This window comes from Dermacentor silvarum, chromosome 2 (assembly GCF_013339745.2).
Source record: "Dermacentor silvarum isolate Dsil-2018 chromosome 2, BIME_Dsil_1.4, whole genome shotgun sequence".
Taxonomy (NCBI): Eukaryota; Metazoa; Arthropoda; class Arachnida; order Ixodida; family Ixodidae; genus Dermacentor; species Dermacentor silvarum.
The window spans coordinates 6,748,721-6,766,972 of NC_051155.1; the positions used below are offsets into that span (position 1 = coordinate 6,748,721).

The 18,252-nt window shown below is 50.1% G+C and overlaps 1 protein-coding gene across 2 annotated transcripts in view; it reads right to left on the reverse strand.

Annotated features, from left to right (window-relative positions):
• The window catches only part of LOC119441295 (GATOR complex protein MIOS-like), a 341,599-nt gene that overhangs the window by 110,919 nt on the left and 212,428 nt on the right, over positions 1 to 18,252 (reverse strand). For both annotated transcript variants that reach the window (XM_037705922.2, XM_049661128.1), the window contains exon 16: positions 11,023 to 11,098. In XM_037705922.2, the coding sequence (XP_037561850.1) occupies positions 11,023 to 11,098 (76 nt within the window). The remainder of the gene's footprint in view (positions 1 to 11,022; positions 11,099 to 18,252) is intronic.

Here is an 18,252-nt window from a genome sequence, read left to right on the forward strand (position 1 = left end):
CGTGCTTGAAAGAACATCTGCCGTGAACTATCGCGTAGCTCCTGTTACCTCAGTTACTGACCGCCGTTGCCGCAGCACTGAAATTGTTCACGTCTCTCGCCTGAAGCCGTATTGTCACGTAGTAGTGACGCTGAAGAAAACAGTCGTAAAACTGTGTACGACGAAACTGGTTGTTTATTGGGCGAACCTGTGCCCACAAAAGCAAGGTACACTCAAAGCACAACGATAGCGGCGAACACAGTCGGCGATCGGCGAAAATCTGATCAGCGGCGAAGCGCGTCGGCTTTTATACCTGAGTCATCGAAGGTTCCACATTAATTCCTGATGCCCGCGTGTCTTCCAGAAAGTTCTAGACAATTCGCGTCGGTCATACAATCAGATAACATAAGCGTCGGTGAAAACAGGCAACGGAAAGAAACATCGATAACGTTCTAGAAACTTCCGATACAGGCGCGTCCTGCGCCGAGCGATAACGTTTAACATTTGTTAGCCGGTGGAAAGCGGCCACCGGTGAAAGATAAACATGTGTACGTGTCAATACCCTCCCCTTAAAAAGCATCGTCCCGATGCTACAAACACGAAAGCGAAAACAAAACCATGCGTAATAAACAACAAACAAACAAGCAAAAAAAACAATAACAAAGTAACGAAGTACCTAAGGTCGTCAGCGGGCGTAGAAAGGTTTAAGACGCACCACATGGATGACTTCAGGTCGTGCCCAGCGCCGCTGTGATTGCGAAATGCCGTCTGGCACGACCTCATAGTCCAGTGCACCAATACGTCGGATTATCTTATATGGTCCGAAATAGCGACGCAACAGTTTCTCGCTAAGTCCTCGTCGGCGAATCGGAGTCCAGACCCAAACACGGTCGCCGGGCTGGTACTCGACGTAGCGTCGTCGAAGATTGTAGTGTCGGCTGTCGGTCCTCTGCTGGTTCTTGATGCGCAGGTGGGCGAGCTGTCGACCTTCTTCGGCATGCTGCAAATAAGTGGCAACGTCGACATTTTCTTCGTCAGCGACGTCTGGTAGCATGGCATCAAGCGTCGTTGCCGTGTTCCTTCCGTAGACCAGGTTGAACGGCGCCATGTGCGTTGTTTCTTGCACGGCCGTGTTGTATGCGAAGGTCACGTACGGAAGGATGGCATCCCACGTCTTGTGTTCGACGTCGACGTATATTGCCAGCATGTCGGCGATGGTCTTATTTAGGCGCTCGGTGAGGCCATTCGTCTGCGGGTGGTAGGCGGTGGTGCGGCGATGGCTTGTCTGGCTGTACCGCAGGATGGCTTGAGTTAGTTCTGCCGTAAAGGCCGTGCCTCTGTCGGTGATGAGGACTTCTGGGGCACCGTGCCGCAGGAGGATTTTCTCAACGAATAATCGGGCTACCTCGGCGGCACTGCCTTTGGGCAAGGCTTTTGTTTCGGCGTAGCGGGTGAGGTAGTCCGTAGCGACGACGATCCATTTATTCCCGGACGTCGACGTCGAAAAAGGCCCCAGTAAGTCCATCTCGATCTGCTGGAATGGTCGGCGAGGTGGCTCGATTGGCTGTAGAAGTCTGGCTGGCCTTGTCGGCGGTGTTTTGCGTCGCTGACAGTCTCAGCATGTCCTTACGTAATGGGCGACGTCGGCAGAGAGGCGAGGCCAGTAGTATTTTTCTTGTATCCTCGCGAGAGTGCGTGAAAAACCGAGATGTCCAGCCGTTGGTTCGTCATGGAGAGCTTGCAGAACCTCTGGACGCAATGCTGAGGGTACCACGAGGAGGTAGTTGGCTCGGAGAGGCGAGAAGTTCTTCTTTAGGAGAATGTCGTTTTGCAAGAAAAACGACGCCAATCCTCGCCTGAACACCTTCGGCACAATGACAGTCTTGCCTTCCAGGTAGTCTACAAGGCTCCTTAGTTCCGGGTCGGCTCGTTGTTGTTCGGCGAATTCGTTGGCACTGATGGGCCCCAAGAAAGTGTCGTCATCCTGGTCGTCTTGTAGCGGCGGTTCGACGGGGGTGCAAGACAAACAATCGGCGTCAGAGTGCTTTCGCCCGGACTTGTAAACGACCGTGATGTCGAATGCTTGAAGTCTCAGGCTCCAGCGTGCAAGGCGACCTGAAGGATCCTTCAAGTTAGCTAGCCAACACAAGGCGTGGTGGTCGCTCACAACTTTAAAGTGCCTGCCATAGAGGTAGGGGCGAAACTTTGATGTAGCCCAGATGATGGCGAGGCACTCCTTTTCTGTTGTGGAATAATTTGCTTCCGCCTTCGATAGCGACCGGCTAGCGTAACTTACAACCCTTTCTAGTCCGTCAGTCCTCTGCACAAGCACGGCGCCGAGTCCTACGCTGCTTGCGTCGGTGTGGACTTCCGTATCGGCGTTTTCGTCGAAATGCGCAAGTATTGGCGGCGATTGCAGGCGTCGCTTCAGTTCTTCGAATGCTTCGACTTGCGGCGTCTCCCACTTGAACTCGACGTCGCCCTTCGTGAGATACGTCAGTGGCTCAGCGATCCGTGAGAAATTCTTGACGAAGCGCCTGTAATAGGCGAACAGTCCAAGAAATCTACGCACTGCCTTCTTGTCAGCGGGCGGAGGAAAGTTGGAGATGGCCGCAGTTTTCTGAGGGTCGGGGCGCACTCCAGACTTGTTGATGACGTGGCCCAAAAACAAGAGCTCCTCATATGCGAAGCGGCACTTTTCGGGCTTTAACGTGAGTCCGGAGGTTTTGATTGCTTGAAGAACTGTTTCAAGGCGCCGCAGGTGTTCTTCGAAGCTTGAGGCAAACACAACGACGTCGTCCAAATAGACGAGGCAAGTCTGCCACTTCAAGCCTGCCAGTACTGTATCCATGACGCGTTGGAAAGTCGCAGGTGCCGAGCAAAGACCAAACGGCATGACCTTGAACTCGAACAGTCCGTCTGGTGTTATAAAGGCAGTCTTTTCCCGGTCCCTCTCGTCGACTTCGATTTGCCAGTAGCCAGTTTTGAGGTCCATCGACGAAAAATACTTTGCGTTGTAGAGTCGATCCAAAGTGTCGTCAATCCGTGGGAGGGGGTATACGTCCTTCTTCGTGATCTTGTTGAGCCGACGATAATCGACGCAGAAACGTAGGGTTCCATCCTTCTTCTTCACTAACACCACGGGGGACGCCCACGGACTCTTGGACGGCTGGATGATGTCGTCGCGTAGCATTTCGTCAACTTGTTGCCTTATGGCCTCGTGTTCGCGCGCCGAAACTCGGTACGGGCTCTGACGGAGTGGGCGGACATATTCGTCGGTTATAATGCGGTGCTTGGCGACAAGGGTTTGTCGAACTTTTGACGACGACGAGAAGCAGTCCTTGTATTGCAGGAGCAGAGCTTTTAGCTGTTCTTTCTTATGATTGGGAAGGTTCTGATTGACGTCGAAAGTTGGTTCAGGTACTACAGTCGTCGTTGAAGGTGCACTGGAATCCGTGAAGGCGAAAGCACTGCTGGCTTGTACTATTTCGTCGATGTAGGCGACCGTGGTGCCTTTGTTAATGTGCTTATATTCGTGGCTGAAGTTCGTGAGCATCACTCTTGCTTTCCCTTCGCGTAGTTCACCTATGCCTCTAGCGACCTAGCGACGCAAATTTCACGGTCGAGCAGTAAGTGATGATCGCCCTCGATGACGCCCTCCATGTCTGCAGACACTTCGGTACCGACAGAAATCATTACGCTTGAGCGAGGCGGAACGGTGACTTGTTCTTCAAGCACATTCAAGGCATGGTAACTGATGCTTGTATCCGGCGGTATCGCTCTGTGTGTTGAAAGCGTTATCGACTTGGACCTTAAGTCGATGACTGCACCATGTTGCTTTAGAAAGTCCATGCCTAGGATGACGTCCCTGGAGCAGTGCGGCAGGATTACGAAGCTCGCCGGGTAAGTGCGGTTGTTTACCGTGACTCGCGCTGTGCAAATTCCAGCCGGCGTTATTAGGTGACCTCCCGCTGTCCGTATATCGGGTCCTTGCCAGGCCGTCTTCACCTTCTTTAACTTGGCGGCGAACGTGCCACTGAAAACTGAATAGTCGGCGCCAGTGTCGACGAGAGCGGTGACGTTATGACCATCGATGAGCACGTCTATATCGGTAGACCGGCGTCTGGCGTTGCGGTTAATTCGTGGCGTCGGATCACGGCTGCGTCGGCTTGCTCTGCTGCTGCTACGTCGCGTCGGAAGGTCTTCGTTCGGCGGCGATGTGTTGTCAAGGCTGTTGCTAGGCGGCGTGCTGATATCTCGTCATGATGATTCGCGAATCGTCGTCGTCGTCGGCGGCGGAGGATCTTCGGCATTGCGTCGTACAGCAACCGCACCTCCATCGGTTGCTGCTTTTAGTTTCCCTGGTATGGGCTGGGAGATCGGCCCCGGGTTGGGCCGGCATACAGGCGGCGATGCGGCGAGATGTAGCGGCCTGGTGACGGCAAACGTGAGGGTCGTCGTGGTTGCCACTGGGCTCCGGCAAGGTAGTCGGCGATGTCACGTGGTCGCTCGCCAAGCTGTGAACGTGGCGCGTTGACGGCGAACCCTCGTAGGCCCATCTCGCGGTATGGGCATCGGCGGTAGACATGGCCGGCTTCCCCGCAGTGATAGCAGAGCGGGCGGTGGTCGGGGGCGCGCCAAATGTCCGTCTTCCGCTGGTAGCTGCGCTGGGCGACGGGCGGGCGTGCTGGCGGCGGCGGCGGTGGACGACGGAACTGCGGCGTTACGGGGCCCTGGCGCGAGCGTGAAGGAGGGCCTTGACGACGGGCAACGGCGGCGTAAGTCAGCGCTTCCGGCTGGGGTTGCGGCGATTGCGACTGCACATCAGGAAGTCCAAGTGAGTGCTGAATTTCTTTGACGACGTCGGCGATAGATGCCACTTGAGACTGCGACCTGGGAAAGAGCTTCTGCAGCTCCTCGCGAACGACTGCTCTGATGGTCTCGTGCAGGTCGTCGGCGCCTAGCGCTTGAGCATCGGCGTAGTTGGTCATGGCACGGCGGTTGTATTGCCTGGCGCGCATTTCAAGCGTCTTCTCGATCGTTGTGGCCTCGGAAAGAAATTCTGACACAGTCTTGGGCGGGTTGCGCATCAATCCGGTGAATAGATGCTCCTTGATGCCCTGCATCAAGAACCTAACTTTCTTTTCTTCAGACATGTCGGGGTCGGCGTGGCGGAAGAGGCGAGTCATCTCCTCCGTGAAGATCGCGATGCTCTCGTTCGGCAATTGAACTCTGGTTTCCAGGAGGACTTCAGCCCTTTCTTTTCGTACGACACTCGTGAAGGTCCTCACGAAGTTCTCGCGAAATAGGTCCCAAGTCACCAGGGTGGTCTCTCTGTTCTCAAACCATGTCCGAGCAGCGTCATCCAACGAAAAATAGACATGGCGCAGCTTGTCATCGTCGCTCCATTTGTTGAATGTCGCGGTCCTCTCGTACGTCTCCAGCCATGTTTCAGGGTCTTCAGCTGATGATCCACGGAAGGTCGGTGGCTCCCGAGGTTGCTGCAGCAGGATGGGGGACGCTGGGGCTGCCATTGTGGTCGTTGACTTGGCCTTGATCACTGTGGTCTTCTCGGGAAGAAGTCCGTATTCTGGCAAAAGTCCTTGCTGCCTACGGCTAGCTCGCTGGTCCTTGGTGACGTTGGTCTCGTCCTCTGGTTTCGGGCTTGGGTCGCGGCTTTGCGGGGGCGTTCGCTGCATGGACACAAAAGCACCTCCACCAGATGTCACGTAGTAGTGACGCTGAAGAAAACAGTCGTAAAACTGTGTACGACGAAACTGGTTGTTTATTGGGCGAACCTGTGCCCATAAAAGCAAGGTACACTCAAAGCACAACGATAGCGGCGAACACAGTCGGCGATCTTCGAAAATCTGATCAACGGCGAAGCGCGTCGGCTTTTATACCTGAGTCATCGAAGGTTCCAGATTAATTCCTGATGCCCGCGTGTCTTCCAGAAAGTTCTAGACAATTCGCGTCGGTCATACAATCAGATAACATAAGCGTCGGTGAAAACAGGCAACGGAAAGAAGCATCGATAACGTTCTAGAAACTTCCGATACAGGCGCGTCCTGCACCGAGCGATAACGTTTAACATTTGTTAGCCGGTGGAAAGCGGCCACCGGTGAAAGATAAACATGTGTACGTGTCAGTATCTTCGGCGTTCCGACCGTTTCTGACTCGCTGCCTTGCCGGCCGCTTTCGTGAGAGGGGGAAGTTAGTGTGAGCGCTAACTGTGCAGTTCATCATCGTCTTCATGTGTATATACCCATCCTCACGATCATCATCATTTTGTCGGGTTGGTGTTCGTGGGCTGTCTCGCGCTGTGTGACAATACAAGAGCTTTGCCTTCGTCTCGGGCGTCGTCTCACACTTCGATAGATTCGTAAATTTCTTATTATAGATCTATAAAATGCAGCAGCAAACGCATATGCACAGAAATGTTTGCTTGGAAACTTTTTAACTCTGACCAACCTTGTTTCATTTGAATGAAATATCTGTTAGTATCTCAAAGTTGTTGCCTATGTTGCTCAAACTATAATATTTTGATTCCAAAACAATGTATTGGGGTTGCTTTAGCTGCTTAACATCAAAACTCTTTATAAGCTGCGCTGTCAGCGGTTTTTGCTTGTCTCTTTTGTAATTAATGGGAGTCGCTGCTCTGTTTGCCGATCACCTAGCATGTCGCCATTTAATTACAAGAACGTCAATAAGAAGCCTCTGCGTGATGGCGCAAACACCGCTATGAAGCTTTACCTTGTCCGTAAACATATTACCGTTTACGCAATACTGGATCACCGTACGGGTCTACAAGAGCAATAACGCTGGTAGCGACATTTTTTATGACGCATCGTGTATACAGTGGAACCCGGATATATTGAACCCACATATAACGAATTACTGTGTATATAGAACAGCTATAAAATCATCTTGAAAATTTCTGTATGACATTTTAATTTGATATATCAAATTACCTATATATATCGAACTTTTTCGTCATCCCCTTCAGATTCAATATATCCGGGTTCGACTGTACAGAGAGCACATAAAGCTTCAATGAGCTGATGTATGAAAGCCACTAGACGCAACGCAATCCCATTCTTGCATTCTTCAGACTTTGAAACAAAGCACAATGCAAGAGAAACTTCGATAGCGACACTATAGCGGCCTCAAAATTTGCACGAAAGACATCGCATGCATTGGCATACGCAGCACAGTATGGAGGCTACGAACAAGTGTCATGGCACCGATACAACTAAAGCCAAAAAATCAAGAAACCAAAAGGTTAGCTGCGTGCAGACGTTTGCGCGCTTGTTTTTGTCGAGACGGCGCGAGCGCCACCACGTGGCTCTACTCCCCCAATAGGGACGCGCAGACCTCATCGCCTGCCCTTGCTGGAGGGCTCTGGTGGAAAGATAAAAGAATGCCTCGCTGGGCCTTTAGTTTTATTCAGGTGGCTTAGTGGCAGCAGTATCAGCCTGAGAAGCGGAGTTCAGTCATTGTTTATGGTTTCACGCGGTCATGTTGCGATAGCAGTATCTTGTATCTCAAGATACAGAATAGATTCTTTCATGTATCAGAAATACAGATACTTATACACGTCTTGCCAGCTGTATCATGATACAGATACAAGATACCCAAAGAGTATCTAAGATAGTATCTAAGATACATGTACCTTCAATACTGACCAGCACTGCTTATGTCCAGCACAGTGTAGCAGTGTGCAATTCGAACTGTTTCCTTAAACCTGCAATAACCTGTTGTTAAGGGCTGTTCTTACTCTCATCGTTGTAATTGGGCTAGTCAGTTTTCCATACATAGCAGGTCACGCAAAGGAAGCTACGCAAGCAGTGCGCTCACGTACAAGCCTCCTTAGACACGCTTTGAAGCGCAGCTGTTCTTGATCTGCAACGTTTCCTACGAAATAACTACGTCATATGCAGTCAATGTCCGAGTTTTCTGACCCCCTAGAAAACGTGAAAACGTCAGAAAAATCGGGCAGTCCATAAAACAAAAAACGAATGCAAGCCTTTTAGTGCCCTAGTAGCTTGAAATTCATTGAGTTGCTTTTGCATGGCATTCCACAGGCACGCAATAATGTCTGCTTAAATTTCGGCTAGGGTCATGTCATCACTGTACACTGGTGGCAGCATCATGAGCTCGTTGACAGTACAGGCACTGGCTTTCCATTTTAAGTTTTGGAGTCGTCCAAATCCGCCATCACTTTTGAGGAATGATTTTATTGTTGGTTAATTCCACACAGAGGTCGAGCTCGATGTCAGGGTCGGCGAATTGTTCAAGTGCAGGTCTGAGTGAATATAAATTCTTTAGTTCGATGCGAAGTTGAAGCGAATAGTAATTAGTGTAAAATCATTTGAAAGTGAATAGTTCGAAAGCAGTGGTTGATAAGTTTCTTGCTGTTGCGTTCTCGTGGCTGCTACGTCGTGTTTTCACGGTCCCGACCTAAATCTCAGACTTTCATGTATTATGTTCCTATTTTATGCATTGGCACTCTGTAATGTTCCTGCATCTTACGTTGCGTTTGTAGGCGGCAGTCACGTAAACTTAGCGGCGCAGAGGAAACTTGCAACGAGCAATGGAAGTTTGCAATAAGCGACCAATTCCTTGCAACAAATGACCGATCCGTCGTAAACAAGTGACCGATCCGTTACAACAAGTGACCGAAGTTTGGAATAAGTTCACAGAGAAGTTGGTGAAGCACCTGAAAAAGTGTGCATCGGTTAAAACTTACTGAGCTAAAATCATCAAGTGCAGGGCTACACTTTTTCTTGGGCCTGCAATAGTCTTATATGCATTGAATAAGCGCCAGTTCCCTTTAGTCAGCTTCGTCGCAACAGAGTCATGTTATTCGGTAAAGTATATAAAAAACATAGCAGTGAAACATATCAAGAGTTGAAAGGCGCCATATAGTTAGACCTGCTTAGGTGCGTGTTGGCACAGGTGTGGCGCAATATTTGCGATAAGCAATTTGGTGCAGCACGTAGCAGCAGTCTGGCGCAACTTGTGCAGCAGTTCCATCAGTGGCTTCCCAATTTTCGCATACCGACACAATATTGCACCATTATTCTGTTCGCTATGTCTTGATAAACAATATTGTCACTTGGAATGAATCCCCTTTAATACATATACAGTTAAACCTGCTTATAACGAACCTTCATATAACGAATTGCTGGATATAACGAAGTTTTTCTATTTGCCGCCATTACGCCATAGAAGCACATGTATTTGAGACCTCTACGTAATGAAGTGGCAGCGGGAGACCCCTCGAAATAACGAATTTTCCCCACCAACCTAGAGATTTCGCCCCAAATTTTGTCATTTTTGCACGAGCAGCAACCGGAAGCACCTCCTCCGCCGCGACAGAATGCGAAGCGAGCGGACATGTGCGTGCGTGCGAGCGTGTGCAAGGTAGGCCTGCATCCCTCGACCCGGCGATCTTGCCACCGCAGGCGTGACCTTTCCCCCTCCCTTCATTCAAACCTGATCCTGCCGCTTGCTGCAGCTGGCCTAGCCCGCCAAGCCGGCACTCTCCTTCTTCGGTTGATGTTGCCCATGCACTGGCAGACGTTGTGAGACATCACACTCGATGAGCTGTCAAACGCTGGCGGTGTGTGGAAGCGCCGCTGCAGAAGCGAGCGAAGTGACTTTCTTGCTGTTGTCTATCTCTTCAACGCAAAATGAGCGCCGAGAACACACAGCACGCACAAAGCTACAAGCCGCCGACGCACCTACACTGAGTAGCCTGCCCCCAATGCAGATCGCTTTCAAGATACGGCCCGCGCGCTCCCGCACAGTACGCAGTTGACGCCAGAGTACAGTGCAATGCCGCCCACTATCCCTCCCCCCTCGCTCCCTCGCCGGTGCCTCGAGCGCAACGGAAGAAGGCGCGCTTCCTCCCTGCTTTTCTATCTTGCGCGCGCAAGATTCAGATGCAGTCATCGGCTGCCCTCGCACGTTTTCACTCGCACATACAGAATACGGCACGCGGCGACTGCGTTATCGCCCTTGGACTTTATACGGAACATCTATGAGCCAAAACCAATTTTAGGACCACAACGCGTCATAGACGCCATCTTTAGATAGCAAATACGGATCTCAAGGGCCATACTTTTGCTGGTGGAAACTGACAATACGTCATAGTTGTCGCGCCCGGCACTTTGGGCAGCCAATGCCATCGTCAAGCCACCAAGCCAAGCGACATGAAAAGTCAAAATGGCCGCTCGGGCCAGCGCGGGGTGGCAGTTCGCAACGTAGGATGCGGGAACGGTCCCGCAGTTGCGCCGCAACAGCGGGGCTACCAATGCATTGGGTTCTATGGGAGCTGTGCCGGGACCGGCCGAAAACGACGTAACAGCCGGGAAAACGCAGCACCCGGGAACGTAACAGCGGGGTTCTACTGTAACACTGTAAGATGCCATGACGCCATCGTGACGCTTGCTCTTCGTTTCCGATGCCTTGCGCTTGTGCGAAACGACACGCGTCCACGCATCCAGTACCTGGTGTGACATTCCAAGGATGAGTGCTTCGACGAAAATGGAAAACGGGTGCGCGTTACAATCAAGGGCACGTTAGAATCGAGTAAATACGGTAAGCGTTTCTTTTTAGAATTTTCTTGCCGAACCTGCATATAACGAAATCCTCTATATAACGAAGTTTTTTGGGAATTTGTCAATTTCGTTATATCCAGGTTTAACTGTATGTGTAATAGAATGCATGAAATTTTAATTCTTGTAAGTTTATTTCCTATTCTTATTGTTGTTAGTCATGAATAAACAGTACATACATGCCAACATGAAATAATTTTTTATCACTTTACGGTTACCCTAGAAAAATTACAGTAAATTTTTTTCGAAATAGGTCCGTCTGGAGAATTTAAATCTGCAATAAAACAAACCGACCCTGGGCGGTGGCATATGGCGAAAACAATCGACCCTCACAGGGTTCACAAAGTAAAAGCAGAGGCTTACTAAGGCTGTCACATATACTTGCGGCAAACAAAAAATATACGGCATTTTAAAAGGATATGGTCAAGCCAAGACCAGAGGCCACGGAGATGGGAGTCCCCAGGACAAAGCTCTGCATTCTTGCCGAGGTCTTCAGGCTGCAAGGGTAACATAAGGTGACAAGTCTAAGCTCTCAAAGTAACCCCAATTTCTTGCGCTAAAAGCAGAGCGCAGAGACGTTCTTCACTGTCTGCTGCTGCATGTGTCTATACCCGTGGACAACTTCCGGCACCAATGAAGGGAAAGCTGTGGAGGCAAAGCGTGTACAAGTAAGACACTCCTGAAAAAAAGTCACACATTCTCATGCGCAATTAGTTTAAGCTGGGAAATGTAAAACATAAACACCTTACTTACAAGAGCAAAATCACACCAGTGAGTGTTCAATTTCACTTCTCTTACGCTCTGCTTTTCTCTTATACATTTGGGGAAATCCAGCACCCCCGCAGGTGAAAGCTACGCTGATTGAGTATCTGTTCCGAGAAACGAAAAGCACTGTGGAACACTGGTGGACTACTTGGCACAATGGGATGCGTGCAGAAGCTCCAGCCCCCCAGCTTCATCTTCGTTACCACAGAAAGTTAAGCGCGAGTATAGCTGGTGTTATGCTGGTGATCCGAAGCCTTCTTGAACATGTAGTCAACACAAAGAACCAGAAGCACAGCATCGTATGAGAACGTGCAAGAGCTGGAGGCTGCTGTTTGTTTATTATTTGGCTGTGAAATTTATGATTCTCTGCTAGCCAATAGCTGCACAGAGCACTAAATGTGGCTGCAATCTAAGACAATAAAATTGAAGTCATCAATGAACAGTTTGGGCTGTGGCTGAAGAGGTTTTAAGGGGGGACATGGGTTGTGGAGATTATGTCCTGCATCTTATGGCTAATTCTGATGAAAATAATCAGGCTTAGCTTAGTTTTTCGTGCTGATGTCAAATATGCAATAATTTTTCTTGTAGGTCCATTTGTTCAGAAGATACACAAATCTGTCCCTCTATTGTTTCAGGAGACAATGGAAAAAAAACTGCTCAGTAGAAAGTGAATATTATTTCATAGCTAGATACTACAATATGCAATAAATGCAATGCTGCAAAAAGTTTTCAAATTAAATAATAATTAGCCATTTTGCAGGTGATCAAATTTATTTCCTTGTCCTATGGCTACCACAACAAAAGAAAATTAATAAAATAAAAATATACATATTCAGAAATTTGAAATTCTGCTCTCAGCACTTTTTAATATGCAGATTAGGCTTTCTGCTAAGCAAAGAATTATTGCTCTAGCTGTTTTAGATCATGAGATATCACTCCGACAATCTGGTGAAGTCACCCAAAAACAAGTTTTGAGAAAAGTGAGAAAACATGCAAAACATTTTTATTTGCAAATTTACAGCTGGAACAGCTCAGTAGGCACCAGACATGTAGTCCTGCTGACTTCCAGCCCCTGTGTGCCGCTTTTTCGGGGACTGGCGCAAGTTTTCTGTTGCTTTGCCCACGTTCAGTTCGGCGTAAAGTTCGCGAATCGACCGCGCGCAGTCGCTCGTCAGATTGCGCGCCGCGCGATCGGCCGCGGGCGTCAGCTTCACCTTCACGTAGCTCTGCCACGTTTTCGTGTGAAGAGCCCGACGGCTGATGTCCATCAACGAGAAAATGTCATTGAACTTGGTCTGTCGGTTGCCCGTTGCCTGCATGGCACGCGTAGCCAAAGCGTTCACAGCAAAGGAGTTCATTCGCTCGGCACTATCAACGCGCGGCGAGCTCCACACCGACGTAGTCTCGCACAGTTTGCGCACATAAAACGCAGCTTCACAGCGAGTCCGTATTCCCGCTCGTCTCGGACGATTTCGAAAGCATCACTGCAGTTTTTGCACGTCGCAAACGTTAATAAAGTGTTCACTGCACTCAAATCCACAATTGTAAACGTAGTCCCATCAGCCGGGCGAAGTGCATCGTCGGTACTGTCACCCACGAACTCGCGTTTCCTCTCCGTCGCTGGAGCGGAAGATAATGCCGATAGATTCGCTTTGGCTTTCGCCGCTTCCTCCTTCAGCTCGGAGGGTTGCCGGTAGATCGTATCTTGCCGCGAGTGAAGGTCGAAGGCTTGGCGGCAGACGGACTCTGAATCGCAGCAGCCGCTGCGGCCGTTAGGCCTACCGTTGCTGCATCGACGATTTGGGCATCAAACGCTGAGGTTGTGGCGTCCTGGTCGTTTTGCGGCGTCGAGCAGCGCACTTTGCAGTTTTCGATGAGCGTCCGTCGCACTTTTTTAGCACCAAACTTGTGCCGCGTGCGAAATTTGCGCACCGTTTTCGACAACGCAGCACGCTTTCTCGCTGACACTGGGGCAAGAAGGCGCGTCTCAATGCGCGTCTCCAAGCGCGCAGCAGACGATGGCCATGCCGTTCCGCCAATTGGGAGGCAAGCTCAAGTCACGTGCGCCAAGTGCCGAATAGGAGAGCGTTTTAGTACCTTTTTTTTGGCACGCAGTTTTTAAGTGGCCAATAGCTGAATGGGGCCCGTTCTGGCGGGAATTTGAAGGCAAAAAGCGGCTCTTTCAAATGAGACCAAGATGTCCGCGCTAGCACAAGTGGAAGAGCAGGCGCGCGTTTTGGAAAATGTGCCGTTTCAGCGTCAGTTTAGCCTGAAATTCAGCTAGTACATGTCGTATAAGGCATCATTGCGGCTAAAATATTGACATTATCGGTATGAAATTAACAATATAGGTGCAATAGTAGCTGTACATTCCAACAATGCAATTAAAAGAAATCGAGTTTTTTTGCGATTTTTGGTCGCCACAACCCGTGTCCCCCCTTAATGTTCAGTTTTCAGGCTTCCATCGATGCATCTGCAGCTGTGACCACTATGGATGTCCCATATGGATGACAACTCATATGACATTGGAAGTGCTCAGAGCACACATCAGGCACATTGCCCGCACCCCTTTCCATCACCTCGCCGCACTGCCGAAAGACCGGCCCAGTGCCTCGTTTTGCCAGGAGATATCAGCGCACCATGACTGCCTCCCTCGAGATTACATGCCTGCCAAGAGGTTGCTATCACCTCCTTGGCGTTTGGCTCGTCCACAAGTTCGAGTCTCAGTACCAGGGATTTGAACGAAAGCAGGACTCTTGTCGCCAGCTCTCAAGCAGCTATCTCTACTCATGCTGCATGAGACATACAAGGACCATTTTCACATTTACACTGATGGCTCGACAACTCTTGAAGGATCTACAGGGGCTGTGATATTCCCTGAAAAAGCCATGACCATTCAGTTGCACACTTCTCACCAGACAACGTCGACTGCTGCGGAGCTTGCTGCACTTCGCAGCACACTTCGAGTGCTTTACACACTTCAGTTCGCGTGCACATCATCAGTCAAGCCGTACAATCTCAGATGAGGTTGCTGGGTACTTGAAGGCCCCCCTTCTTTCCCGGTCCGAAGACCCCCTTGTGTGGTGGAAAAGCAAGGGCAGCCACCTTTACCCAACCCTGGTTGCAGCTTCCTGTAGGTATCTTTCGATACCAGCCACACAGACAAGAAGTGAAAGGCTTTTTTCCACTGCAGGAGCCAGTGTAAGCTGCAGAAGGGAGCACCTCAAACCCCAGCATGTGGAACAGCTAGTGTTTTTGCATGAAAATTTATAGATTTTCGTAAATAATCAAGTTGTTTACATTCCTTGAATAAATCCCAGACCTTAGCCCTCCGCCGTTTTTTTTTTTTTCTTTACTTGCTACTATTCGAAGTATTCGCTTCGAAATTATTCGAGAAGAATTACTATTCGCTTCAAACCAAAAAAGCACTATTCGCACAAGCCTAATGATGACCTACCACGAAGATGGAGCATATCACAAATTCAAAAGCAGCCGTGCATTGTCTGCTATCCGCTCTACATCGTGGACCACAAGACCAACTTGTGCTGGAAATAAGGCACCTTTATGACCAACTAGCAGAAAAAGGACATGACATCACTTTTCAGTGGCTTCCAGGCCACTGCGGCCTCATGGGCAATGAACAGGCCGATGAAGCTGCGAGGAGAGCTCATGCAAATGCTGTGAAGGAAGCCATCCCGTTATCAAGAACCGATGCAGCAACAAAGCTTCGCATACTCGTGCGTGATGCCACACGATCCATGTGGAATACACCAGGTTTCCGGCATACTCGACTGCACCACCTAGACCCATCCCACCGACTACGCATTCCATCGGGGACTTTCTCAAATCGAGACTCTCTGCCGACTGTGGCTATCAAAGCATCCATTACGAATGCTTTTGCTTGCCGCATTGGAATGGCTGACAGTGCTGCCTGTGATAGTTGCGGCAGCGAGGAAACCATCCAACATATCAGGGTGTCTACCAAGTTGACATTTTCAGATTCCCTGAGTGTTCCAGGTTTTCCCTGAGTGATTTTGCTAAATTCCCTGAGTGAAACGGAACTTTCTTTTACATCAAGATGGGCTGACACCATGTTGCCTGATGCTGTCACTGTTTAGTAAGCACGTTAAAAAAATGCGAAGCATCAATTGCGATAGCAAATTAGTAGAGAGCTATATGGAGTAAGGATAGTAGTTTTATCGATCAGCTGTATAAACTTAGACACGCAGCAGCACCAGCAATGCACCGAACTGTTGTCGACGCCGTCGGCGTTTTGCCCGTGTTCACACCGAACGCGCACGGCGCTGGTGACTGTTGCCTGTGCCTCTGGGGGCGGCTCGGAAGTTTTCGACGAGATCCGAACGGGACACTTGTCGAGCAGCGTCCGAAGTCTTTACCACCTTCTCGCCTCACCACATTTTTATATAAATACGCATTTGGTGGCGCAGCTAAACGTCGCCTCCCCTCCCTCCCTCCATTACCACCAGCTTTCGTTCCCTTTCAATTAAATTACAGCTAATTTAGGGACAGGCGAATAGTGGATTTGAGGTTCGAAGGGAGTAGTGATTTGGTCAAATAATTTCGAATCGAATAGTTTGAACAGTATATATCACATATTACAGTAAAACCTAGTTAATTCGAATTTCACGGGATTGAAAAAAAAAATGTCCGAATTATCAGGGTATGCCGAAAACAATAAGCAAATGCTTATTACGTCAGCACGATTTTATTAGTATAATGTATGAGCAAATCCTTTCGCTATTTAGCACAAAAGCAGTGCGGAAGCTGCAATTCTCGTCATCTCGTGACTGATTAGCTCTCGCAGCGGCGATTGAGGCCTCGCGACTTCCTTCGCAGCACGTCTGCGGCGCGCGCCATCATTTCCGACACGCTTTGCACTACCGCGCGCGCATCCCAATAATTTTTTCGCCAGTAAGCTCACAGCCAACATATCGCACGTCTATCGTGATGTAGCCGGTGCTCTTCATCCTCGACAGCTTTGCCCCGAGTCAAACCGAAACAACTGCTTGTCGCAACCGCGGCCGCTATCGACACGATTATGAACGGCGACTTTGCCCACGATAGCGGCAAAAACGCCCGCGTCATGCCGCGAGCGGCAGCGCATCATGACGCGCGCGGCAAAAGCGGCAGGAATCGGGGGTTTTACGGCTTGCCGAGGGTGCCGAGAGCGACGGGGGTGACATCACGGAGCCAATGGCAACCGGACCTCCGCCGCTCCGCGCCGCGTTATCAATCGACGATTGTCGTCTCTCGCGGTTCTATAGAGGGATTTCTGGACGCTGTCCGATCGCACCCTTTTCGCTCACAGTGATTCCGCGTTCCGAGAGCGCGCGAGATCATATCGCGCTGCTGCGCGGCGAGACGCGATTGCCACGGTGGACTTCGCGGCAAGGCGCTGACGCGCGGCAACTTGCCGCTACCATACCCGGCCGACGCAAGCACCGAGTCAGAACGAAACTACCGTTCACTGCAACAACTTCAGACGAAATCGCGGTCGCTATCTATGCGATCATGGATGGCCATTAGCAGTAGCGCACCCAGTATCTCTGCCAGGGGGGGGGGGGTTTACAGCTTGTCAATACCATCTAAACAGCACTACTTTCGATTTCTTCACGGGAAATTAATTGTCAAAAAAATGCGCTTTTTGCGAGTGTGCAGACGATTGCGCGTCATCTTAGTTGCAGCACTCAAATGCGTAAGGAAAGGAAAGGGGTTAAACAAAAGGGGGGGTTAAGTCAGCCTCAGGGGGGGGGGGTGCAACCCCCGAATCCCCCCCCCCCGTCGTTGCGCCACTGGCCACTAGGCAGCACGCGGCCGACGTGCGCATTGAGTCAAAACGACACTAAATGAAACCGCTGCGAAAGAAACCGCGGCAGCTATCGACGCGATGATGGGTGGCGACTATGAAATCCCGCGGCCAATGCGTTGTTATGCGCGGCGGTAAACGCAATAAAGGCACAAATAGGCACGAAGCGTTGCGTCGTTGCTGTCATTCACGTACGATTTCCGCTGCTGACTATGGCCATGCGGACTCCGCCGCTTCGTTTCGGTTGTGCGCTAGCGCCGTTTCTGCTCTTCTGCGTCGCACATTTCAGGCTCTTTAATGCAAAAACATATAGCCTTCGAGATTTATGGTTGATGTATGGCAGCCATGACGCGAAGCAAAGCCTCCGAGATTTGCACCGACCGTCCGTGGCTTTTGGCTGCCTATTCGGGACCGCTGAATAATTCGAAAATATTGAATCCATGAATTCGAATCGAAGCGAAGAACGAACATAGAATTATTCAATGAAATATTCGACAATACCCTATATTCGCCCATTCCTACAGTAATTTTCCCTGATAGAGGCACAAATTCCCTGAGTTTTCCCTGAGTTTTTCCAGAATATTCAAAATCCCTGAGAATTCCCTGTTTTCCCGGTTTTCCCGGTTGGTAGACACCCTGCATATTCTGTGTCATTGTCCCCGCTACAGCTTCCAGAGACAGTCGCTCGTGAAGGAGTTGGCACGCCTCGGCGACCGGCCGCTTTCTGAGCAGACAATCTTGAATGCCGGCTGATACGCTCTTCACACCAGAAGGCGACGAGGGCGCTACTGCAGTTCCTCCGGTCAAGCAACCTGTTTGAACGGCTGTGACACTCCTGAGTTCCTTTGTGTTTGTGCATTTTATATTCGTTTTTTTTTACAGCGAAGCTCTTAAGGCTCACCTTTCGATCGTCGTGTCTGGCAATAAAAAAAACTCTCATTGGCCATATGCTGTATGTGCGAGTGAGTGCGCGAGGGCGAGGGACGCACCCTTTCATGGGGAGCGAGTGCACGGCGGAACTTCCCAGTGGAAGCATAGAGAAAGGAATTCAATTTCTTT